At 38.3% G+C, this 26996-nt stretch overlaps 2 protein-coding genes across 4 annotated transcripts in view; both read right to left on the reverse strand.

Moving 5' to 3' along the window:
• The window catches only part of LOC139940500 (mitochondrial proton/calcium exchanger protein-like), a 41306-nt gene extending 36837 nt beyond the window's left edge, over nucleotides 1-4469 (reverse strand). For both annotated transcript variants that reach the window (XM_071936787.1, XM_071936786.1), the window contains exons 1-3: nucleotides 4324-4469; nucleotides 2639-2702; nucleotides 1202-1700 (exon numbers count right to left, since the gene is read on the reverse strand). In XM_071936787.1, coding sequence (XP_071792888.1) covers nucleotides 1202-1700; nucleotides 2639-2702; nucleotides 4324-4408 — 648 coding nt within the window. In that variant the 5' untranslated portion in view covers nucleotides 4409-4469. The remainder of the gene's footprint in view (nucleotides 1-1201; nucleotides 1701-2638; nucleotides 2703-4323) is intronic.
• Nucleotides 4470-6369: 1900 nt separating this feature from the next.
• Nucleotides 6370-26002, reverse strand: LOC139941119 (poly(U)-binding-splicing factor PUF60-like). 2 transcript variants are annotated; one of them, XM_071937559.1, is made up of 12 exons: nucleotides 25879-26002; nucleotides 22846-22954; nucleotides 16755-16966; nucleotides 15464-15736; nucleotides 14563-14690; nucleotides 13985-14053; nucleotides 13594-13696; nucleotides 11930-12031; nucleotides 10953-11130; nucleotides 9560-9840; nucleotides 8890-9079; nucleotides 6370-8427 (listed from the first exon to the last, which is right to left on the reverse strand). In XM_071937559.1, exons 1-12 carry the CDS (start codon nucleotides 25933-25935, stop codon nucleotides 8318-8320), a joined length of 1812 nt encoding a protein of 603 aa, XP_071793660.1. In that variant the 5' UTR covers nucleotides 25936-26002; the 3' UTR covers nucleotides 6370-8317. The 2 variants fall into 2 exon arrangements, with proteins under 2 accessions (XP_071793660.1, XP_071793661.1); XM_071937560.1 differs by lacking the exons at nucleotides 22846-22954; nucleotides 25879-26002 and adding an exon at nucleotides 17652-22037.
• Nucleotides 26003-26996: the final 994 nt, after the last annotated feature.

Below are 26996 nucleotides of genomic sequence, written 5' to 3' on the forward strand. Positions count from 1 at the left end.
AAATTGAAAACCATAAAACTGTTAAAATATGATTACATGTTTTATAGATGAGGTCCAAGTCTGGGGATACTGAAATATTTAATATGACCAAGAACTGGGAACCATGAGACTAAGAAAATTAGAATATCTATTTCAAATTTTCAAGTAACAATAATTTCATGCCTCGAGTATTAGTAGTTAGTATTCAAAATTTATGTTAATGAAACAAAGGATGCCTCATAAAGCCCGGTTCATACTTCCTGCAAATGCAAAGCGATTTTTTAAGTAAACATGGCTGTTTCTCAGCGATTGTTTCGCAGGAGTTGCACACAGTTCAACAGCCAGTTTGTGACGTCAAAAATAACCTTAATTGCATTGGAAGTATATAAACCGGGCTTACATTGTAAGTCATAAATAAACTTAATCACTGTAGCTTGCCATCCTGAGGAAACTTTTAAACAAGGGTGGCTGCTATATGAACCGAAAACATGACAAATCACTGTAGCTTGCCATCCTGAGGAAACTTTTAAACAAGGGTGGTTGCTACATGTATATGAACCAAAAACGTTGGGTTAACCCCTGTTCCTCCAGGATAATTGTTCTGGGTTCTTTTATGTCCAATACCAATACTAGTACTCAGGACCTCTGGCTTAACCTCAGTGGTTAAGAGCACCGGACCCAAGCTCGTATGTTTCTGATCAGCGGAGTGTGGGTTTGAGTCCTGGAGGCGATTTCACAAAGCAATAAAATTCATAGCTAGACAAATTAGTGACCATAGTGATTTGTATTGTGACATCACACTTTTCTTAGCAACTACGATTGATTTGCAGTTACTATCAATCTTAGCTCTTTGTGAAATCTGCCCCTGGCCATGACACTTGTGTCCTATAGAACAAGATGCCTTGCCATAATTGGTTTGTCCTTCAGATGGGACATAAAGCCTAGGGCCCCTTGATTAAATAGGATTGGTAGTGCATGTAAAATATCCCAGAATACTTATCGGGGAAGAGAACATGTAGCGGTTTACCCTGGTGTTTCTGGTTTACATAGCAAGCACCCTTTTTTACAATTTCCTCAGGCTTGCGTGCTACATTATATTGATTAAGCTCCATATAAGGCATCCAGGGTCTAATTACCAGAAATATAAAATAATAACAAAAATAAAAAGACAATTTTACGTCCCTGAAGGTAAGCGTGTTATGAATAGTTGATTTGTTTCTACCTGTTTGTATTCCCGCCTCGTTAACGAGTGTCCGTGCAAAACCCTCCACAACAGGCGAGCAGAGATCTTAAAATCCACTCCCAGTAATCGGAAGCCGTTCCAATAATGTTTGATCTCATCTTTTATCCTCTGCATCATCGGCTTCTTCGGTAGCGCAATCTCCTGTGAGGGCGCCGCATCTGCCATCGGTCCCGCCATTTTGATGGCCTCGGCGCTCGCTTTTTCTTTCCTTTTCTCTTTCAGGACTTTAACAGTCTGCTCAATTTTTGTGTCTGTTTCGTCCAGTTCTTTCCCGAGAACGGAGGATATATGAAACCCCCGATCATGTTGTAAATGAGTCCTCCAACTGATTGGTGTTGGGATGGCCGTGTGACGCCATAGAGACTTCTGGTGGGAGACATTGTTGTGCGTTTGGTGAAGACTGGACAAGTTGGTCAAGGACTGTACTGAGGAAGACCACATAGACCGAGGATCGTTGGGAGGCGCTTTGTGATATATTCTGAAGATATTAAAAGAATTATAACTCACATCACATTTTATTATGAGACCAGAATCAAATAAACCAAAACAATCTAAACAATTTAATATACTGTGTTTGTTTGAAAAGGCACTTTGAGAAATCTCATTTGTTTTAAATGGGCAAGAATACCTTTAACTCTCAACAGTGTTGAAAAACTATCACTGATGTCAGAATCAACAATGTCAACGTTTAGTCAATGTTTGAGGAAGAGAACATTTCAAACTAAAAATATTCCTCAGTAGGGTGTTGTTATTCAATTGAAAATTTCAAGTCAAAATGTCTTATAAGAAGAATTCAACAGTATTGAAGAAAGTCCCATCAGAATCAACAAAGTCAACATTTGAGGGAGATAACAATCCAAATTCAAAATAATCCACAGTATTGGAAGGTATTCCAAGGTATTGTCATTTGACAATTCACGCCATTGAACAATTTTGGTTGATTTTGCCGCTATATCAATTTCTTCTGAAATAATGAAATAATGATTGAATAGGACCGGTAGACCTATTTCACATTGACATCGTCAGTGACAGTTAATACAATGAATCTGTATTAATTCAAACTATAGTTTAATTAGAAAAACACAAGCAGCCACACTTGTCTAATCTTGTGTTTACTGGACCATCACTGGAACTGACCAGGGCCCAATTTCACGGCTCTGCTTACCGCAAGCACAGAAATGGCGCCTGTGGAAGCAGGGAATTTTGTGCTTACAACAAGCGTACACATTTATTTCAAGAGTGCGGCGAATTTTGGCTTGTGCGCATGCGTACTCCGCATTGCTAGGCATTCTACGTTTACAAGGCTAGCGCAGAAAATTGGCGCTTGCACATAAGCGGGGAATCGTGATCGTAAGCACAGAATTTGGCAGTAAGCAGAGCCATGAAATTGGGCCCTGGTAAATGTTGATATCTCACCTGTATTGTGCATGATGTGTAACTGCTACAGTTGGTGTGTCTGGACTCCACTGACTCTTCCAAGCTGAAAAAGAATTCAAGTCATGTCAACATATTTATAAAATCATTATCGTTATTTTGTTTCAATTTTATTTGCCATTTTCACTTGGGTTTGTTTTATTTAAAGGAACCTAACGGAATCAGTTTTTAATATAAACCACAAGGGAAACCGACTGGGTAAATTTTGAAATGATTTTTGGGGTTGAACAAAGAATTGGCTAGAGTGGGATTCGAACCAACGACCTCCGGATTAACGTGATCCCCTGGCTGCCTGGCTCCAGGTTGTATCGTAATTTGGGTGTGATCCCTGGCTACACTGCAGTTAACGGTTGTTTGGCTTCTGACTGGCACACCCGAACAAAGATATTGACAAAATAGGGACAATATAGGGCTAGATAGCTCAATTGGTAGAGCGCCGGCACGTTAATCCGGAGGTCATTGGTTCGAATCCCACTCTAGTCAATTCTTTGTTTAACCCCAAAAATCAAAGGAATTGGTTTTTGCAAACGAAATAGTTGCTGGCAGTGTAAGCACTGTGTTATCAACCATAATACACAAACTGACAAACCTGGGTCGCAAGAAAATAGTGGAAAAAACGATTACACACTTTGCATGGCATCAATTCAATTTTTTTTTTTTTTATAAAACCCTCACTCAGCCACAAGCTCGGAACAGGAAATTTGTTTTATTTATTTCTCATCAAATACGATGTTTCTGACAAAATTAAATGAGGGATGTTTTCTACTAATACTATCATCATCATTAGGCTGTGTAAGTTTTATTTTTATCTGTGATCTTACCAATTCTGTAATTTTCCTTCAATACAGCGAAGTGAAACTCATTGCTCAGTCTTAACTAAAATCTAATTGTGATCCTTCATTATTTTAAAGGCATGGCATTTTGTTGCCTTTTATTATTAAATTGAACACATGGTAAAAGACAAAAACAGACTAAATAAAAGTACTAAAATAAGCACACTGTTGTGTAATGTACTGACTTGACATGACAAACTACATTAAATGAAAATGATGCAATTTATAGTTCAGATTTGTAATCATTTTTTATTTTGCCTGATATGTAAATAATACATCCCATTCCCAGGCCAACTTATTATTTAGTATTATTTTACTATGAATGATATAAATTTTCAATACTATTATTAAGCCAAGCCAAAATTTAATATTTATTTGTTGATTTGTATTTATTTAATTAAAAAAATATATACATACATTTGTACATGTATATAATTTTTGTTTACCTTTTTTAACCAAACAAATTTCCATGATACATTATTTCACTATTTCTGTTAATATTTACCTACCTAACATAACCTTTCATTCTTTAAGTTTGAATTTACCTAGTTTATTGCTCCATGATTTGACTGAGTCAACCAAAGTTAGTTCAAGTTCATAATCATGGCCTTAACTATAAAATATAAATGACCGAACAACAAACGACACAAGCTTTGATGACCAGATGACCCATGAGTGACCCTTCCTTGACCACCAAAGCACGACCATGAGCAGTGCATGGTGAACCCACTGACCATCATGACGTACAAACTAATTATCAAAATCAAGGGCAAAACGCCGGCATGAAGATTTTTGCAAAATTTTAAAGTGATTTTTGTGTTTTTTTTTTCTTACCTATCGTGCTTGAACTTGAAATTCTGTTTTCGAAATACTTCCGTCCACCATGTCTCAGCATTACACACTGACAAAATCGAGACATATTGATGAAGAGGTGTGATTCTTCGGACAGATTCGGCAGACCGTATTTTAGAATTATCACCTTCTAGTTCTCTTCGTTGTAAAATAATATACTGACCGGAAAGTTGGTACATGCACCGAAATAGTCTTTGAAGACGACGTTTTTTGCAGCAGATACCGGTAGAGGGCGTAACATCAACTGGGTGTTTATAACGCGATATGATATAAGTGTGTGTTTGTTTGTTTGTAACATATTTCGTTTCTCCAATAGTTCATATTGCGATATCGGCGACTGCGTTTACAAAATAAACGTCGCCAAAGAAGACTACACCATTACACGTTCGTATTCCCACATCATGAACATGTACATGCACTATTCGTTGCACATGCTCTTCATGCAATGAACCATGACCTCGAGTTCATTAATATTGATAAAGCTACTTCAAAAATGTGTACATGCATTATTCATCAGCATAGACCTGCGGCGGTGGCCGCTTTCATCTTTTGGTTGTGATTTGTACATCCAAACACCGAATGTTCATTACATTTTTTCGCAGCCACAAACCACAAGAGAAAATGACCGAGTACATTTTTAAATAGTAAATAGTTTTGAGTTGGACATAATTATATCAATTGACTTGGACAAGTTTTATAATGAATATAACACCAAATTTAATGAGTCAAATTTCATTTTTTAAGACAAAAAGTACTTAGTAATTATGGGTCATATGGTTGGGTACAAATACAAGTTTCAAGTAAAACAAAAACAAGTCACGTTTTACTGTGGGTGTAGGCCTACAAGACGTTTCACTGCAGTTCATTGAGTTTGAAAAACTTCTTCCAGGTTTGGTTGAAAATGAAAGGGGACTCTATTATAAGTTGGTTACAAGACAGTTGTTTCAAGAGCTCTACTGGAGTACAGGTAAAATCGCCATTGGCAAATTATTTCAAATTTCTCACCATGTTTAGTTTGGAATTACTCCTTCACCACTTACAAGAGTTTGGTCGTGCCCTCGCAACCGTGTGGTTTGTGAAAAGAAATAAAATTGAAAAAAATTGAACTATGTAAAACCAGTGGAAGATGTTTGCCTTTTTGGCGATTCATACAAAACAATCCTTTCTTCATGAAATTACACAAAGCAGCAGTGACGATTTCAAAGGATATCAATGTAAAATAATTTCATTCTACTTTTATCCAGCCATATTAGTTTTATAGCCCAAAGTGCCAACATTAAAAGCAAAGTGTCCAATAGCTATTGAGCGGTAAAATGTCTATTGATAAAATTATTGTCGTAGTTGTTTAAAAGCGAAGCAGAGATTGTTAATAACCAGCCGTCAATTCCACCACTCTTTTTAACTTAGGATTATCTTAGGATTTAGGACGAGTTAAATTCCATATCAAAAGACGTCAGGATGCATTGAATCCATCCTAAGTTAGGATGGGTTACTCGTCTTAATTTAAGATAGGATTAATCCGAGCGTTTTGTGAAATTGGCTGCAGTACGCCTACTAGCAAGCTTTGAAAGTGCTCTAGTGGTTAAAAGCCATTATACACTTTCGGGGAAAAAAAGGAAAACAAGTTCACAGATTTACAAATAACTTACAGGGTTTACAGAAGGTAATGGTGAAAGACTTCTCTTAAAATATTATTCCATAAAATGCTTTACTTTTCGAGAAAACATTAAAACATTTTTCATTTCTCGATAACGAGAATTTCGGATTTATTTTGAACACATGTCATGACACGGCAAAACGTGCGGAAACAAGGGTGGGTTTTCTCGTTATTTTCTCCCGACTCCGATGACCGATTGAGCCTAAATTTTCACACGTTTGTTATTTTATATAAAAGTTGTGATACACGAAGTGTGGGCCTTTAGACAATACTTTTTACCGTAAGTGCCAAAAAGAACCCAACAACCTTTCCTTTGAAATATAATGATACAAGAAAACAAAAAAACACAAATACTTCAGAACAAGACAAGATCAAGATTTACACAACTTTTATTACACTTGTTTATTTTTCTATGAATTAACACTGGTCTGTAAAGTTCAAACATTCATGCAATAGAATTCATAAACCACTCCATGAACCAAAGTTTTTTTTTCTTCAAAGCAGCATACTGATGACTTAGAAAAGAAAGTGGGCTAAGTAAGTAAACACTCAAAAATCCACAAACTTTAATCTAATACACAAGAACTGTCTGGTGCATGCTCAGCGGTCGATTTCACCAAAACTCTTCCTAGCTTAGGATTAGTCTTAAGTTGGATGAGTAACTTGTCCTAATAGATGAGTGCTATCTCTTTGCACTGCCTTGAACTAGTCCTAAGTTAGGGGGAGTTTGGTGAAACTGACGGCAGTACTACAGGACATGAGTCTTCACCACTGTCCAAAGTTTGTGAGTCTACACTGGACAGAAGCATTTTAAAACAGAAATACTGAACAGAAATGTGTTTGATATGGAGCGAGAAAATATGGTTTTATGTATTTATTTTTCATTTGAAATCACCAGGGCCAAACTTCATGGAGCTGTTTAAGCTCCCAAAATCGCTAAGCACAGCCATATGGTTACCAGATTAAGATTACCAGTAAAAACACTGTGTAACATCAACATTTTTGGCCGGTATCCTACACATTTTCGCAAAGCAGAAAACAGGAATATTTTCTGCTTAAAAAGCTCTATAAGGCTTTTTAGAGGTATGATTGTACTGTTTGGTTTGGGTGTACAGTATACACACAAATTTACCTAAACCGGATGTTGTAGCGTTGTGTCTGCCATATCTCAAAAAGGCTTATGAAATTGGGCCCTGATCTAACTTTTGATCCGTGTTAAAATGCACTGTGTGGATACTCAACTAGAAAAACGCAGTAAACAACAACGAGACGTAGAGAAGTTGCATGTACATCTACAAGGCTTCAGAAGCAGTAACTACGTGATTTGCATGTTCAGCCAAAGCCTTCAGCTTTGACAATGTAGGACTTTCTTAGAGACTTGGTAGGCTGGCAGCCTTGAAGCATTTTTACAACACCACACTTTGGCATTTGGAAGGCCCATGCATTTATACAATTAAGAACAATCTTATCAACAGTGTAACAAAGACATTGGCCCAATTTCATAGAGCTGCTCAATCAGAGCGCTTTTTCCCCATATTATGAACGCGCCCCTTACCAGAGGAAAATTGCCTTGCCCCTTCAAGAGCTATTTTAAGGCTCGTTAGATAAATCTTATAGACGATGTGACCTGTTTACATTCAAACAGCCCTCTGTTGAAAAAAACACTATACGCCATGTTTCGCCGGGCAAAAAAACATGTAGTCATGGTAACATTGCATACACTTTCTAGCTGGCTACCAAAACACAAAGGTTTTGCCCGGCGGTATGCGCGCGAATCATGTTATGGTTTTCGTGTGACGTCAGAGGTCACATCGTCTATAGAGCTTCGTGAAATCAAACACTGGACACCAAATTCTTCTATGCTTACTTATATCTCGCTATTTACAGCTGCTTAAACACTGGTGGTCCATAAAACTGGAATCCATTGTGGATCAAATAGTTGTTCGTTTACGTATAGGTTAACTTTAAGGTAATCTCTGGGTGCGTTCGATTAGCTTCCCCGATCTGCCCCCGGTACACTCGATAAGCTTTGACGCCATTCCAGGGGCTCACTAGGATCAGCCCCAAGTGCCCTGCTTGTGGAACCGGTCACTTGGGGCTGCCAAGAGGTGCATGACGCCACCATGAGAGGGCGAGTGATCCTTTGATTAGCTCTAGTCAGGGGCGCAGCCGAATGAGCACCGCGGGGTCGAGCCGGGGAAGCTAATCGAACACACCATTTAGGATTTAAGGCATAATGCTACATTTACAATGATGATACAAAAAAGGGGGGGGGGGTATTTTTACACTAATTAAAAACTACATGCTGGAAAAAGCGGATCAACCCGAGAGATCGCTCGAGTCAAACTTGGCTTGTGGGTAGGATTCCGCTTTGACCATATGACCTCCGAACCATCTACCGTTGAGTGCATCGATTGCTGCTTCTCCCTCTGGGTAAAACAAAAGAGGAGAAAAAAAACATGTTAAGAGTTGATGGATGTAGTAAGCTATAGTGTCCCTGTGTGTTCCGGCATACGGCACAAGTAAAGCAATGCAGCATTTACAACGTTACCGCAATTTTTCAGTTCAATTTGACCCCCAAAAAGGCGACCGTGGTAGGCAGGAGGCGTGTGTGACGTCAAGTGCAAGGGGCCAATACGAAAATCAAGAGAATGTCTTTCACATTTAAAATCACAGGCATATTACTCGGGTGGGATTTGAACCTACAACCTTTGCCATTCTAGAGCAGTGCCTTACCAACTGGGTTCAAATTCCACCCAAGTAATATGCCTGTAACTTTTTAAACAGAAATCAGGAAAGTACGGAATATACAGTGCTAACACACATCGGTGTATGGTAAAAACCAAAATGAACAGCCTTTTAACCCCGATGAATATGGATGGATAACTCACCGCTTTGGTCGCTGAATTCCACAAAGATCTTGACGATGACCTCTGCGTCCTCTTCCTCCCCTTGCCTCTCCTGGTAGATGACCACCCTGTTGACCTGGCCGAATTTACCGCACTCCTCGGTCACCTCACCTTCCAGGTCATCATCCAGGTCCTCGATGCCGACCATGTTACGCAAGACAACCACACGGGACTGTAGTGTCAATCAAATATAAACCACTCATTAATTTAAATGACAGGGGTACAGATTAGTTTCTGTCCACATAATGCAATGCCTGTCGACAAATGTGTCTGTTAATCTAAGGAATGGACTCCCCCAAGTAGGCAGAAGTGGTAGATGTGTTTGTTTGGAGGTGCGTATACCAACCTTTTGTGCAAATTTGGACACACCAAATGGCAAACGGAGATAGGCGTGTATGTATGTACAGTTGTGCATAGGGCCTTTTCTCTGTAAAGATTTGCTATTTATGCAGGAGACCATGGTGTCTTTCCTTTTCAACAATTTTGAAGGTGTATATGTATTAATATCCCACAACTTTGTGTCTGCTAGTGTTTGCGAGCGTGTATCATAGAAATCAAACCAGGATCTCCCCAACGTTTTTGCAACTTTCATAGCAACAATTACGATACTGTCTATACTGGGGAATATTATTTGGGGGGGGGGGAAACCTACCTCGACCTTTCTTAACAGTTTCTGCATGACCATGTGTCTGGCGCTGGTTCCTGATATGGTCATGTTCTCTTGCTCGCTGATGGTCTGGGGCAACTCACTCTCCAGCTTCTTCTTGGCATCATCGGCTTCCTTCAGGACCTTCCCAGCAGCTGCAACGGCCTGGGTGCTAACTGCGTTGGCCTGGGCCATGGCTGCGATGGCTGCCGTAAAGGTTGGGTTCATCATCAATGAGGAGGTGGTGACGGTGATCGTTGGGATCGGCGGGCGGATCGGAGTCACACCTGTTTAGCGGCAAAAGTACCAAGGTATTAATAATGTTTATTTTCCTTTCCAGTGCCTCGGACTAGTTTTCTAGAGAGAGGGCGCTATATAAATGCTAATTATTATTATCGTCAATATTATGAATGGGCAACTACTAAGAGACTGTTAACGATTGGGAACTTGTGAACCAATTTGAGTGTCGTTGCTGCATACTCTAAAAGATTTTAAAGGGCCTGGATACTTTTTGTACACACAAAACACAATGTCCACAGATTAACATCAAACTCACACAGTTTGAAGATAATGATGGTAGAAAGCTTCCCTTAAATTACGTCTGGCTGAGGTAGGTGTTGTTGGTTTTAAAAAAAAAATGAGTTAAAAAGGTCACAAAAGTAATTTTCGTCTCAGAAGATGAAAATTATTTTAGCATGTTAAACATATTTTCGTGACAATGTATTACTGTTTTCACAAAAAAAACTGCAGCACCTCTGCAAGCAATTTTTTTGCAGGTACGCTTTCTACTATCCTGATCTTCAAACGGTGCAAGTTTTAAGTGTAAATCTTTGGACATTGTGTTTTATGTTTTAAAAAAAGTACCCAAATCCTTTAAGGGGTTTGAGGAATTCTTAAGAGCCAAATGAACACGGGTAGTTAGGCGCTTTGATCATTAGTTTTGAAAGAACAGCTGCCAACATTTGGATCTTGCAATCACAGAGATGTTGTACAAACAATCAGGGAGGTATTAAAAATTACATTCCACACAAAAAAGAGGAAAAGTTTCCATAATCAGGGATATTTTTCAAAGTTGTTCACCAGAACAGATCTTTCTGCAGAATCAGAAAGAGTTGGCAGCTCTCTTGAAGGAAATAGAGGTCTCCTGTATTGACCATGTCAACTTTGTTTACAATAGGTGTAACCTTGTACAGTCTTTGGCTAGTCTGGCAGGCAAGATACTGCACTGGCCATATAGGAAAATTTACATTTTGTGTCATAATTTCCACATAAATTCAAGAGTTTTGAAAGTAAAAGCTGGACAAGTTATGAGATGTGCCCCCTTTCATCATATCAAAAGTTGATAAAAATTGGACAGTGCAATCTCCATGAAATACAGTTCACATCGTCTATTGCTTACCTGTGATGATGCCTGGTGCATTTGAGGCCATGACAGCTTGGGGCATATTGAGTAGTCCCAGCTGTGGTGCTGAGAGTAGACCGGGGCCTGGCATGGACTGAGAGACGATGGCGGATGGGTTGAGACTAAGGACTGCAGCGGCTGCAGCGGCTGCTGGTGCAGCAACAGCATCGAGGGCCTGAGAAACAGAGAGGCATATGGGACAAATGTAAGAAACTCTTCAAAACATGAGGTACATGTGAGAATTTGTATGATACAATCGAAAATAAAAGTTTGTATTACAACTTGACCAATCTCCTTAAAAATCATGTCTGCTAACATTTTTAAAATGTTGTTGGATTTACCCATAAACAGATGCATGCCAAGCACTGTATAGTCAGTGTTAAGGTAGTACAAAATATTATTATTTATCCCTGCAGCAAATTTAACATCTATTCAATTTTGTAAAACAAACAAAATAATCAAGTCATTGAAAAAAATGTGAAATAAAAAATAATATTTTGAAAGCTCACCACTTGCAAATCTCGCCGTGCTAAAGTTTAACCAAGTTAAAGGAACACGTTGCCTTGGATCGGACGAGTTGGTCAAAACAAAAGCGTTTGTAACCGTTTTTTATAAAATGCATATGGTTGGAAAGATGTTTTAAAAGTAGAATACAATGATCCACACAAGTTTGCCTCGAAATTGCTTGGTTTTCCTTCTACTGTGCGAACTAACACCGTCGGCCATTTATGGGAGTCAAAATTTTGACCCCCATAAATGGCTGGCGTGTTAGTCGACGAGGTAAAAGGAATACGCAATTTCGAGGCATGTTTGTGTGGATCATTGTATTCTACTTTTACAACATCTTTCTACCCATATGCATTTTATAAAAAACGGTTACAAACGCTTTTCAAAGACCAACTCGACCGATCCAAGGCAACGTGTTCCTTTAAGAACCCCAAAAGATCCACACAGTCAATAACAAAGAAACCAACCTGTATTTTGGCCGTTGCAGCGGCGGCCGCAACTGCAGCTGCTGGTGGCAGACCCCCTTGGGTAGTTGCTGTCGGGATTTGCTGCATTTGTGGAGTAATTCCCTGCAGAGTTAGTTGAAGAGAAAAAAACTCTTAAAATGAATACAGGAAAGCAGTTCATCTAGCTTCATACTTGTGATGTTTTCACGGCGGTGTAAAAAAGTTGTATCACCTAAATCACCACTTATGTTTCACAAGAGTTTTGGGTTAGCACATAAAATTTCAGCCACTTTTTTTTCTGCTAAAACCATAGAGCTATATATATTGACTAGAGCGCTAACACCCCGTTATACACCCACTGAGGTTTTGAAGCCGTGTGGGCGCATCCATGTTTATGTACAAAACAATACAAAAGCTTGAAATTTTGTATGGCAATTGTACGGCTATTTGCATGATAGTGCGTTTGTTCCTTTTTAAGTGTCATCGAACCAAAAAATGCAGCAAATGTGAATGCACAATCTGCTGATGAGCGTGCAAACTGCGAGCGCCATGTGCGTCATGTTTAAAAGGCGCGGATACCCTTTTTAGTACGTCAATCAGGTTGAACATACGGTTTTCGTAGCGCGGATGTACGCAAATAGGTAGTCGCGTACGAACGCGCACATGCCAAATGCAAAATAAAACGCGGCAATGTGTGTTCTCTTAAAATTAAAACCGTTCCAAATTCAAGCGACACATCAAACATGTCGACGCCCAGGGTGGCTTCAAAACGCAGAGCAAGTTAGTGCTCTAGTCAATACAAATAGCTCTATGGTTAGCACATAAATTTTCAGCCACTTTTTTCCTGCTAAAACAGAGCTATGAAATTGGACATGGAGCTGCTTGAGCAGAAAAAAAAAAAATCACAAATGTTCTGCTTTTCACTAATGAGCATTAGTACAAAATTGTACATTTGATGTGGTAGTTTGATCAGTTGTAGCACGTAACAACCCATTTACGTAACCTGTTATGGTATTTCACCATAACGGGTTAAAGGAAGTGGACTCTATTGGTAATTACTCAAAATGATTATTGGCATAAAACCTTCACTGGTAACGAGTAATGGGGAGAGGTTGATAGTATAAAACATTGTGAGAAACAGCTCCCTCTAAAGTGACGTAGTTTTCAAGAAGAAGTAATTTTCATTGAATTTGATTTTGAGACCTCAGAATTAGAATTTGAGGTGCCGAAATCAAGCATCTGAAAGCACACAACTTCGTGTGGCAAGGGTTTTTTTTCTTTCATTATTATCTCCCAACTTCGACAACCAATTGAGCTCAAATTTTTACAGGTTTGTTATTTTGTGCATAGTGATGGACCAAGTGAGAAGACTGGTCTTTGACAATTACCAATAGTGTCAACTGCCTTTAAAACGTTTTTACATGCTTAAATAATTGTCGTCTCACTGAGACAAAAATTGTTTATGTGAAAATTATTTTAGTAAATACCTTTTAACATGCTATAACAATTTTTGTCTCACTGAGGCGAAAATTATTTTGTTGGTTTGTTTACTCATTTCTCAAAAACTACAGCACCTCATCATTATACCATCATTCTTCTAACTGATTAAGTTTATCGTAGATCTGTGGTTTTTTGATTTGTATTACAAAAAGTACCCAAATCCTTTAACAAAGGACTGCACTTACCCGGCCAACTCTCAAGTACTGACCACCGAGATCAAACAGGTTCATCGAGGCGATTGCGTCTTGAGCCGACTGCATCGTATCATACTCAATAAAGGCGTACCCTCTGACAAATAACAGATACAAGGAAATAATTATAGGTTTTTAAGATTAATTTTTGTATTCGTTTCTGAGAGATAAAATCCTTTCCATGACACTCGTGCTCATCAGCCAGTTTTTGATTATCTGTTGGAATGGAAATAAATGTCTAAAAATATTAACTGAATTTTATGGCTCATCACACCAACAGAAAATGGGTACCTTTGATGATTAAACTTATTAACAGGAAAAATAGCAAAACTGAGGACTCATTTGACTGCATTAAAAAACACAAATAACATTTAGCAGTACTTACTTGTGTTTGTTGGTTGCAGAGTCTATTGGCAAGTTACAGCTGACAATTTTTCCAAAGGCTTCAAATACACTGTCGGAGCAAAAACAGAATACTAGTCAACATTCCATGGAGTTTCAATTCTCAACTGGTGCCCCAATCATTGGTTGCTTAGCAAAGAAAATTGTTAAGCAGTTTTCTCTGCTACACACTTGACACAGCTTTATGAAAATGGGCCCAGCCGTCGATTTCTCCAAACTCTTCCTAACGTAAGATTAATCTTAGGACTTAGGAAAGTTAAGTTGCATTTCCAAAAATAGTACAACACATTGAACCCATCCTAAGTTAGGACGAGGAGTATAGGAATAAGATTTGTGATTGTAAAATCTAAAGAGCTCGAGATGCACTACAATTTCAGATGTTTTTGGTTTTTAGCTTTTTAACGTTGGCTGAATAAATAATTATAGTTCTAATTCTAATTCTAGCGATTCGTGAATTCAGCTGCTGGTCACTTTGCCTTTTAGTTTTCAGTTACACAACTTCGAGCAAACTTTTCATTGGATGTTTTGCCTGTCAAAGGAAACAATGAAGTCTCCGCTAACCTCTTAATGTCCTCTGTAGAGAGATCTCCATGGATAGAAGCGACGTAGATCCGGGGATGATTCTTGGATTCTTCCATGAGCTGATCGACGACAGGCTGGGCCTGGGGCATGTTGCTCGGTCGACCGACCTATAAGTTGGATAAAATATTTAATATCAAAGTCTTATATAGCGCACGTATCTACCAAACAAGGTACTCAAGGCACCGAGTACAATATATACAAAGTTTTAGAAAGATAGGTTATTGCAGTGATGGATTGTGAAACCCAATTATGTAGCACCTTATAAGGGTTTACAAGAAGCTACCAAAGTGTTAAGAAATGAAAGTCAATGCTGCCAAAAAAGTCCGACACTAAAACCCAATTTTTAGGAGGTATGCCCACAATGATGGCTCTGTTCCTGTTATTAATTCAAACAAGTGAAAGATTATAAAGAACATTTTGGACACAGTGTGTCGTTAATTTTTGGAAGGGTAAACTTGGACTAGATGGACTGAAGCTCTACCCATGGTTTCAATAAACATGCAACACAACAGACCCATGAAAATTACATTTAAAGGCACTGGATAGGCTTGGTAATTGGCATGTGAAAATTTAAGCTCAATTGGTCATCGACGTAGCAAGAAAATTATGAAAGAAAAAACACTTTTGTTGAAAAATTTTGTGTGCCACCAATTGTCAAATAAATACACTTGTCTAACTGTCTAATAAAGACCTTAAATCTTTTCTTTCTCAAAAAACTATAAAACTTCCAAGGGCGCCGTTTCTCACAATGTTTTATGCTATCAACAGCTCTCCATTGCTCGTTACCAAGTAACTTTTATGCTAACAATTATATTGGGTACGTAATTACCAATAGTGCCCAGGGCCTTAAACTGTTTTGATTAGACAAGGAAAAGCCTACCTTTATGTTTCTTCCACCTATCATCACCCCGTTCATCTGTTCCAGTCCCAGCTGAGCAGCCTCTGGCAGGTCGTACTCCACGAAGGCAAATCCCTTGTGCTTCATGGTGATGGGATCCCATGACATGTTGATACTCTTGATGGGTCCGAAGGGGTTGAAGGCCTGCCGGACGGTGTCCTCTCGGAGCTCAAAGCTGATGGAGCCAACGTAGACACGGCACATGAGGGCGATCGCTCGCTGGCGTTGGGCCGCCATCTGGAGATTGGTCATTTGCTTCAGGGGAAAAAAGGACAAGAAAACTCCAGTCAGGTGACCATCCATTAATTAAAAAAAGACTTTTAAAAATTTGAACAATTTTCTTAGTTTGTTTGTTTAGGTGATCTTCCAATCAAGGAAACTTGGGGATATAAACGCCAAACTATCTCTCTAATGCAAACATTGGTTTAACGACTATGACTAAGAGTTGCACAAACAATCAAGATATTGTGATTCAGTAACTAGACAACAATACTTATTTGTATCTTTCAGAGATGCTTCCTTTTTCTGAAGATTTTGGTCAGTCTATGTCCTACTGGTTGTTGCTATCAGTGTAATGATGTGTGCAAGTCTTGCTTGATTCACCTTTTTTGGGACCACTTTGATCGTACAGATATTGATTTCATGTGTGAAGAAAACAATCTCACACACTTTACCGGGTCCCAATGTTCAAATAAACGCTAGACTTGCACAATAAATTGATGCCATCTGTCTTTGAAATTGATCATGGGTCTCTATAACTTTTGTAGGACAAAAAACACAATGTCCACAGATTTACAGTTTGAAGGCAATGATAGAAGAAAGTTTCCCTTTAAATATTACATGCTGAGGGGCTGTAATTGTTGAGAAACGAGTAAAACAATGTCATGAAAATAATTTTTCGTCTCACTGATCATGAGCCAAAATTATTTTAGCATGTAAAGATTATTTTCATGACATTGTTTTACTCATTTCTCAAAAACTACACCACCTCAGCAACTAATATTTTGGGGTACACTTTCTTCAAACAGTGTAAGTTTAAAGTAAATCTGTGGACATTCTGTTTTGTGTTAAAAAAAGTACACAAAAACTTTAAATGAAAGATGACTGTAAAATATTTTTAAAAATCAAAAAGTCTTGTGTAAGAGAGAAAATCTCACCTCTAATAGATGTTAAAATTTCCATTGGGGATATAAAAATATTAATATTTGTATGAGTAAGCGCTGTATACTGAGTACTCCCCCCCCCCCCAGTCCTGTGTAAAAAAAGATCTCACCTGTTGCTGATGTGCTAATGTCTGTTTAACGAGGACGCTCTTGATGTTCTGCTCCATGGCGTACTTCTTAGCCCTGTTCAACGCTTCTTGCTGGTCTGGACTGAGTTTGGTCAAAACACTGAGCAGTGACGACATTTCTTTCTTGGCCCCCGGTCCGGCTAGCACGGGCCCCATCTGTTCGGCCATCATCAGTGGAGACGGGCTCCGAGCGACTGCGAGGTGAAAAAAGGGACGCTGAAAATGTTAGAAATGCAGAGAGTGGCGACCGAGAAGGGGGGGGGGGATACCATTTACTGTAGATACACATGCAAACTTTCCTTTTGAACTAGCCAGGGATAAAAACATCTTAAAGAACAAAACAAATTCTCTTTTTGATGCATTTGCACTGCGACAGGCTAAGTTAACGTTGATTACACCCAACTGAAAGTTTGATAAGCTACAAAGCAATGGTTTATTGCTTCAATTTTACGGTACAAATGGCGAGCCAACTGGGCACCAGAAAAGGCTGGTTAGAAAACCAGTTCAACCGGTATGACTTGGGACTCCTCTCCTATGTCAGTTATTTTTTTTTATCAACACATGCAAGTCTTTTCCCCAATACTAGCAATATCTCCAATGTTTGGTGATGGCATCATGAATGGACCTAGCACATCCCTCCATTGCCAACACAGACCATTCCAAAAGTATATGTATTTCTTGTTAAGATAGGGGCATTATGAACAAGAAAACTTATATGATAGTGCCACCTGCCTAAAGCTACATCAATTATGGCTTGTTATACTTCACAACGTTAGCATTGGTAAGTCAATCGATTCAAATAAAAAACTAATTCAAAAACTCCAACCGGACTGCCGTAGCAGTAAAGCTTCTATACATGAACAAACAACTACTGTTTACCACACTCGTTGCCAAATTGAACGCTGTTACCCCATGGCTACAAAGTGCCATGGCGCCCTCTATAGCCCCACTGGGCCAGGCGGTAAACTACATGGTGCGAGGGGGGGCCGCGTATGTGGGCTGCATTAGACTGAAATCTTAAATACACAAAATGCACAGAAAAAAAGGAAGAGAGAAGAAAATGATGGGAGAGAAAAACGGAACAATTAGTGAAGCGTATGGCTTGGTAGCCTTGGGGTATATTTTTGGGGTTCCACAAAGTGACGTAACTGTAATCATTTTTGGTTAAAACTGTGCAATAAAGACCGCTTAAATCATTGGTACATTCGTTTATTGCAATTAACTCCATCAGTGCCAAGGTTATACATGTACGATCTATTTTATGTATTCCGAAAGCGTCATTACTGTATCGTATAATCTTGTTCATGTATTCAAAAAGTGTCATCTATCGTACATTTGAATTTTTGGGGGGTCATTTTAGGGTCATGCGCCTTGTCCGCCGAGCGTCTTATCCGCAGGAAAATAAGGTACATGTTATCACATGACATATGATTAACTTTGGGATACACTGAGGCAAGTCAAATCAGCAAGATATATTTTGTTTAGTGAGAAAAGTAGGCCATTTTGGGTTCAGACCGCAAAAAGAAAACACGCTCGGCACTGAAAGAGTTAGACTAAGCACCAAAACCAGTGCATAAACTATGACTGCAGAAACAAGGACACTGCCAAAATGTTACCTTACTTTAAGGTTTTGAGTAAACATCTTTTTTTTTAATGCAGTTTGTTAATCTTTCAAGGTTTGCAAATAACCAATGACTTAAACTTCCTTTTACAAACATTGACTACAATGATTTGCACGACATTTGCTGTCTGTGAAAAAAGGGTGTTGTTGACAAAGTGTCTTGCGTCTAAACTGTTTAAAAATCCTAGAAATTATTCTGTTCTTAGCGACAAACTGTTGTTGTTACTATTAATATTCGTATGATTTTCTCTCTATTCATCTTGTAAACTGCATGGGCAGATTTAAAGTTAGTTAGGGTTCAAACAATCATTCCAAACGTGGCTGAAATATTTATCTATACAACTCCAAGAAATCTGTAGGTTTTCAAAACATTTATCTGGAAGGTACATTTATCGGGGGGTGTAAAATAGTATACAATATCATGGCAAATTTCCATACAATTTTCAAGACGCACTTATTGATGTTACGCAACAGTCTCACGACTGCCCGAGTACCAGAAGTATTACATTTCAGATCAAACACAAAACCTAATGTCTTTAAAGCCGTAAAATTTCAATTGCCATAGTTGATAGTACAGAATCAATAAATGGTTGAAATTCTTAAACAAAAGTTCTATGTGAATTTGTTTTCAGAACTTAAATTTTATGGGGTGGTTTTTTTTTTTTGAAGGGGGGCGTTTAGCTGAAGTTTGTTGGACACCCTGCTCGGTCATCTTGGTTTTAATCAAATCCGTGTCAGATCTGACGTCGTTGTCCTTTTTCCTGACATTGAGGCTTTCGATAATGCACAAAAGAGGAAAACAAAAGAGAACAGAAAGAAACATTGGTGTCAATACCTGGGGAAATTTTAATTTCAACAAAAGGACTTTTATGGTTTCGTTATGGAGTTGTTTATACAAATTTGTTGCTTCATGTTTCGACTCCAACAGAGAAAGTCTCTGCTTGGCTTCAAATGTGGAGCATTATAACAACTGTTGTAATCATATCAAAGGTCATCTTGGTTGGTGCTTGAATTCAAATTCACTTGAATTTAAACTTTTGACTGGCGCAAACCCACTTTTAGAGTACGCCATATAAAATGACACACTGAATTTGAGTTTTGAACTCCTCTTAATTTTGTAAAAAATTGCAATCATCCAGAAATATTTTTAAGTTTCAGTTCATTTATTGATCAGCAGGTCAATGAATACAATACTTCAACGAATTCCATTGAAATGTAAGACCTGCCTTAAATATACACTTGTTTGCAATTAAGCAATTAGAGTGACTTTATGTTTGAACTAATTACATTCTGATTGTGGGTTGGGTTAGGGTTTTTTGTAAAGTTTAAAGGCAGTGGACACTATTGGTAATTGCCAAAGACTAGCCATCACAGTTGGTGTATCTCAACATAAGCATAAAATAACAAACCTGTGAAAATTTGAGCTTAATCGGTCATCGAACTTGCGATATAATAATGAAAGAAAAAAATACCATCGTCACACGAAGTTGTGTGCGTATAGATGGTTGATTTCGAGACCTCAAGTTCTAAACTTGAGGTCTCGAAATCACATTCGTGGAAAATTACTTCTTTCTCCAAAATTAAGTCACTTCAGAGGGAGCTATTTCTCACAATGTTTTATACCATCAATCTCTCCCCATTACTCGCTTCCAAGTAAGGTTTTATGCCAATAATTATTTTGAGTAATTACCAATAGTGTCCACTGCCTTCAAACAACTAATTAGTGGAAATGCATTGATCAGAGACATGATATTTATGCATGACAATAACACAAAAAAGACAAAAAACCTGTCATCCTGTTTGGGAAGAAAAGTGGGTTGGCAAAGAGAGAAAAAGCCGAGATAGGCAATTATTCAGTAAGGGTGGCCCTAAACAGTAAGGGTGGCCCTAAAGTTGATGTCGTAAATGGTGCGCTTTTCTTGGCGGAGTGGTCTGCCGTATCTCTGTAAAAAAGCATGTAGGTGAAAACAAAAAAGGATTGAATGGAATGGTAAACGTTAAACGGGATTGGAAAGGGATGTGAAGTAGATGGCATTATATAAAAAAAAAAATTAAATTAACCTCCAATTAGTTTATTTATTTTATTATCGTTGATTTTGTTTTAGAACAAAGTTTGCTAATAAATAAATTTGTATAGAAGTTTGGGGTAATTTTTATGATTTTTTGTCCAACAGTTGACTTCTTTTCAAAAAAGTTGGCCCAAAAGACATACTTCTGCACATTGATTTTACAGTGTCAAGATTTTTCAAAATAATTAAATCAGCTTTTGAATCAAAATTTTGAGCTTGTTAATATTGGCACAAATAACCAAATGAAATGTACTTATGGCGAACAACAAATTCATTTGATATATGTAAGCTTATCCTCTTATAATTTATAAATGACACTTTGGAAGTAAATGCGAGTGAACTAAACATTCCAGGGTGAACTGGGGCACCAGTAACTACTGAGCGTGTACAGAAATAAAGTCACATTGGCCTTAAAATATTAGGGTTTGTAAAAATGGCAAAACGAATGAACATGAGAACAACAAGTTGATAGCGTCTCTTTACTCCACATAAAAAAACAAACCAAATGAAATCCAATTTGGAGTCAATTATGGCAGAGCTTTCTCAGCTCAGCGTCCCTTGTGGCGATCTCTGAAAAAGGAAAAGTACAAAAAGACGCATTTCCCGCCCTCCCATGCAAATCGGAAGGATCTCTCCACTCAAGAAAAACAAATTGATACCGAACTAATCATTATACCAGGATGAGTGAGTTTTTGGCATGCTGTTATGTGACAAGACTCTGTGTTTCTGATAGTTTCAAGAGATAAATTTTGAATCAAATTGTGGTTCCAGTAAAACCAAAATTTTGGAAGCAAAAAAAAAAACCAATCCATTTTTCCTTCAACCTTCGTACCCCCTCTTTTCCAGTGACTTGACCAACTCTTTGAAAACAGAAAACATTCAAATACATTGGTTGTGTATTTCTATTTTGGGACGTTTCTGCACAAAACAAACTGTAAATAGTAAATGGCTTTGTTTTCACTACACGATATCACATTTTTTCTTAAACAGTCCGAGAGAAGGAGGGTTAAAACATTTCAAATGCAAGGTCCTGTACAAAAAAAAACACAAAGAATGTGTTTGTTATACATGTACTGCTGGTATAAATTTGTTGTCTTCTTTTGATATCTCTTTGGCCCAAATGAGAGTAATGTTTTTTTCAAACAGCAAATCTACACGTAAGCACTGTTTATGTGTGACACAATTTGTTTCTATGCTTCACCGAATAAGGTTCTTATGCTTGCGAATAAGCCATTTGCGAGTTAGATTAGAACATTGTCTGGGACGGTGGTGTGCTTCATTACAGGTTACCACTTAAATGTAAATTCCTCAGACTATAGAACATTTGCAATGTCACATGAAACAGGGCAAGCTTTTGCGTAGTTACGCAAGGGTCAGTGAACACCCATACACAATTCTGAAACAAATGATAACAGGGTTTGCTTATCTGGAGGTTACTATGCAAAGGCTTTGTGTCCCAAACTATTTGACAAAGGAACCGTCTCTATAGTCTGAGAAATTCAATTGTAAGCCAAGTAAATCATCATTGCTGAAGACTTTTCTCAAATCTAACTCCCAAATGACTTATTCAAATTACTTTAGTGTACCCCCCCCCCTCCTTCTCAAGAATATTTGGTTGCAATTGAATCCAACGGCCACACTCATAAAAGCACAGATACCAGATTTAGTTTGGGATGAGATTCCGTATGATTCTTGTCGAGGTTTGGCCAGGCCAAGAAAACTGTGCCGATGGTGAATCTGCTCTGCAAACAAAACAACTCAAAACAGAGACAGAAAAAAAAACAGAAAGGAAAAAATACATTAAAGTTGACATTGTGATTATTGCACAGTACCTGTAAGAGCGAGGGGGGACAAACGGTTAGTAAATAATTGTAATCATGACAATTCATAGATCAACAAGCCATCACACAGATATATGTCAATTTTGATTTCATGTGTGAAATGTTAAACAAGGTAAAACAACAAAAAAAGCCAGTGGGACTTCCTATTGACAAACCTTGCACAGCCTTTTTATATCAAGGAACAAAACTTGAAAATATGACCCGAAAAAATTATCTAATATATCTAATTGCCTGATGAAAATTCAACTCCAAACTTATTTACAGTTCATTGCTTTAAAAAAAAATGTCAATTCCAATCGAGGTTAATACCAATTCTCCCTCCAACATACATCATAAAGGAAATAGGTTAGGAAATGGTGGATTTGTATATTTGAATATGTACACTTTTACACCATTCTTGCATTTAGTTTAGAATTGAAACTACAAATTTGCAACAATGACTCAATCAATCGATTTAGTAGAAAGTTGATTGACAAATATTTCGTACGGCAAGACTGTGCAAGGCAAGGCAACAGAAAGTCCCTTGGGGGTTTAAACCCTACCTTCTTGCTTGATGGGCACTGGAATTCCGACCATCCCAAGTTCTGTCTTTATTTTCTTGGGCGACGGTTCCCCGAGAAGGATAGATGCAGCATCTCCAGCAGCTGAAGCCTGTAGAATGGAAAATTTACACAATTTTAAAATGTTAACATTAAGATTTGGCCAGATGTGAAATATCGGCAGATGTTTAAATTAGGCAGTTCCACACACAGCCCACTTCCGTCATCAAACGGACCCCAAATACTTTACACACACAGCATACGTGCGTACTGCACAACCCTATGGTAAAAAGGCAACTTCCGGTCACTGTGTGTTTTTGGCACTACACTTCGGCACGAAAACAAGTTGGGCTAATATGATCGGACCAGATCGGATCAAAATTTGCGCCGTCTGATTGGCCCATTGGCTTTGAGAACGTCACTATCGAAAAGAGTATGCTTTCAGCTTACCTCTGGTGCCAAATAGACTATAAGGAAAAACATAATATAACCTTTGACCTGCCGATAAATTTTTACCCTGTTTTCTGTTAATAAAAATGATTGTAACTTCGGCGTCGAAAGTCCGATTGTAAAAATTTCAACAGATTTCTTCTAGTGAATAATCATTCGTTCAAATTACATAAGTTTGGATAACTTTCCGTATGGCGCCACCACTTTTTCACTAATTTTTACAAAAAGGGATAGGCCCTATATATTGGTCTTTTTAATTTTTTTAAATAAAAGTGTCATATATTTTCAGCATCCAAAACACCCACAGGAAACCTTATTATATCCTGCCATTCCTCATTTTATTTTAAGTACATTCCATTGGCAAATTATATACTATTTTATCTGAAAAAAACAGCATTTTATTTCATAACGAATGAAAAAGTGATGGGACTGATGGCACTGGCAGGATACAGAGACTTTTCCCACCCAGGTCAGGCGAACTAAATAAGTCAAGAAGTAGGTTTTAAACCACAAACCCGCCTTGGGGGCTAGGGATAACTTTCCGTATGGCGCCACCACTTTTTCACTAATTTTTACAAAAAGGGATAGGCCCTATTAATATTTGAATTGGATAAAACAAACTATTATATTACTGTTTTATATACATGTATATCGAATGAAAAAGTGGTGGCGCCATACGGAAACTTTTCCAATCCTTGCTCTATGGTGGGGCTATACATGTCAGGTTGGTCAACGATAAATAAAAAGGATAACTTTCCGTATGGCGCCACCACTTTTTCACTTATTTTTACAAAAAGGGATATTAATCAGTAGACCCAGTAACTGGGGCGCTGTACTCCTTTTCAACAATTTTTTACTTTATCTGTCGTACTAGCGCCCCAGGGAATGGCACAGAATTTTAACGAATACCCAGTTTTTCGCGACACCCAGCCACAAAAAATGCCTCAAAATGACAAAAGACCAAACAAACTAGCTCAAAAATCGCCTACTCTATTCTCGATACGTCTAGGATGTAACATCAGGCATTTAATTGTACTCACGATCATTTTTTAAACTCCAAATCGATGATTTTTAACTCCGCATCGTGGAGCGATTGACAAGTCTGCGATTTTCGGATGTGTATGGTAACGAAACATGGCGTCGCGTTGTGGGTGGATGTCCATCAACGGCTGTTTAATGCTACACTTGTTAGAGGCGTTGCAGCGAATGCTATACATTGTACACGGGGATGGGTACAGGCGCTGCAGCTAGCGAGTGCCCACGTGCGTTCAATCATGGGCAACGTAACTTACACGGTGCCGGGTTGTTGGAAAATTATCAGAAAGGGGGTGAAAGGTTCTCAGAAAGGGAATATTGTCTGAAAGAAGGGATTTTTCTGGTCATCGCCCCCCCCCCCCAAAAAAGAAGAAAAAAAAAGGGGGAAAAATATGATAAATAAATAAAAACCGCTGTACTTCATCTAGGCCTACGATTTTTGTGCATGGTTAAATTGCTTCTTATAATGTTTAGTGCTGCCAGTGTCACTGTAGAATTTTTTTTTATTTATTTATCATCTTTTTTCCCCTTTTTTTCGTTTTTTCCTTCTTTTTTTTTGGGGGGGGGAGGGCGATGACCAGAAAAATCCAGACCAGCAGACTTCATCCAGAACCATCCAGCTTCATCCAGCAGACTTCAGACCAGAAAAATCCCCTCTTTCAGACAATATTCCCTTTCTGAGAACCTTTCACCCCCTTTCTGATAATTTTCCAACAACCCGGCACCGTGTAAGTACGTTGACCATGATTGAACGCACGTGGGCACTCGCTAGCTGCAGCGCCTGTACCCATCCCCGTGTACAATGTATAGCATTCGCTGCAACGCCTCTAACAAGTGTAGCATTAAACAGCCGTTGATGGACATCCACCCACAACGCGACGCCATGTTTCGTTACCATACACATCCGAAAATCGCAGACTTGTCAATCGCTCCACGATGCGGAGTTAAAAATCATCGATTTGGAGTTTAAAAAATGATCGTGAGTACAATTAAATGCCTGATGTTACATCCTAGACGTATCGAGAATAGAGTAGGCGATTTTTGAGCTAGTTTGTTTGGTCTTTTTGTCATTTTGAGGCATTTTTTGTGGCTGGGTGTCGCGAAAAACTGGGTATTCGTTAAAATTCTGTGCCATTCCCTGGGGCGCTAGTACGACAGATAAAGTAAAAAATTGTTGAAAAGGAGTACAGCGCCCCAGTTACTGGGTCTAATTAATCAGGTAAATTAGATAAATATTATTTTATTTCGAATGAAAAAGTGGTGGCGCCATACGCAAACTTTTCCAATAAATACACTCAGTCAGATCTGATGAAAGTAACCTATCTAAGCCACCCCCCCCCCCTTCCCGCCGAGTCCACGCTTGACTACAGAGGCCCACTTCATCATGTTACACATTTACACAAAATGGCTGCCACACGACGGCTTGTCTTAAAAAAAGGTCACATATTAAATCATAAATAATACAATCTGTACATCACTTTAACAAGACAAAATTCGACCAGAATATTCTTAAAATACTTTAGTTATTGAAGATGATGTTTTTAAACTTACATCATTAAAATTTCCATTTGAAGCAGCTTCTAAAATTTCCATTGCAGTAGCCATCATTTCAGATCTTGGATTCCCTTGTTCTTCGTTCGGTCTTGCTTGCTTTTTCTCAACTGGTTTGCGGACGTTTTTCACTACTCGATACATTGATTCCACATATGCGTGGGCCGGGTACCAGTGTCATCCATTGCGTAGCGCCCTCTAGAGTTAGCTCTAGACAGACCTCCTCAGGGGAAAAAGCTAAGCACAACAAAATGATGCTTACCAGAATAAAGTTACCAGCCAAACTATCATGTCACATCTACAAATTGAGACTGGTATCCTGCTCATTTCTGCTTAGCAGACATTTGTTAAGCATTTTTCTGCTTTATAAGTGAAAATTGGCCCAAGTCATTGAATATATCTACGACTTGGGGTAAATTATGTCCCCACCCTCTTTGTGAAGCCATGAAAGAATTATTATTCAGTACATTTATTTCAATGCTGTCATACAAAACAATAATACAATAATGTACATTTATGTTGAAATTAAACAAGCAATATAGTATGAGGTATGATTGGGTACACAATACTTCAAAAATAAGCAGCAATTGAAATACAACATTTAGGTGTAAGGTTAAGCGAAATGCTTTTGTGCATAACCTATTGACAGACAGACATGATACAACCAAGGAACACAAACAAAGACAAAGACAAAGAATCCACATCTGAAGCCACAAACCATAAAAATTGAGAATAAACTAAAAAATTAACAAAGTAGGGCTACAAGTTCGAATGTCAATGCTAACTGTTCCCACACAAAATGGCTGCAACTGAACCTACATTTTTTCAGCCAGCAATGATCATCTGACATCCTATTTTTAGACATTGAAGCCACACTGGATGTCTTTTTCATCGCCAAACTTTAAGTTAATTAAAGTGAAGACTTTACTTGTAAATATAATCATAGAGCTAAAGCTCCATGATACTACAATTAACGCTCTGTGCTACGCCATCTCTTCTCTTGCCCCATTTTTTACTGATTCACTCCTTCATATGCTTACAAAGACACATAGGCTACAAAAGGAAAACACCACACACAATATTTCTGTTCATTTGTTATATTTCATGATTTATTCCCC

Source organism: Asterias amurensis, chromosome 8 (assembly GCF_032118995.1).
Source record: "Asterias amurensis chromosome 8, ASM3211899v1".
Classification (NCBI taxonomy): domain Eukaryota; kingdom Metazoa; phylum Echinodermata; class Asteroidea; order Forcipulatida; family Asteriidae; genus Asterias; species Asterias amurensis.

What these genes read in the sequence shown, in the direction of transcription:
- LOC139941119 (XM_071937559.1), bottom strand. Translation starts at nt 25,935, where the DNA reads ATGATGGCTACTGCAATGGAAATTTTAGAAGCTGCTTCAAATGGAAAT. An exon ending in CATTAGCACATCAGCAACAG is followed by an intron (nt 15,737 to 16,754) that starts GTGAGATCTTTT and finishes TTTCCCCTGAAG; the next exon opens with CAAATGACCAATCTCCAGAT. An exon ending in AGTACTTGAGAGTTGGCCGG is followed by an intron (nt 12,032 to 13,593) that starts GTAAGTGCAGTC and finishes CTAACTCTGCAG; the next exon opens with GGAATTACTCCACAAATGCA.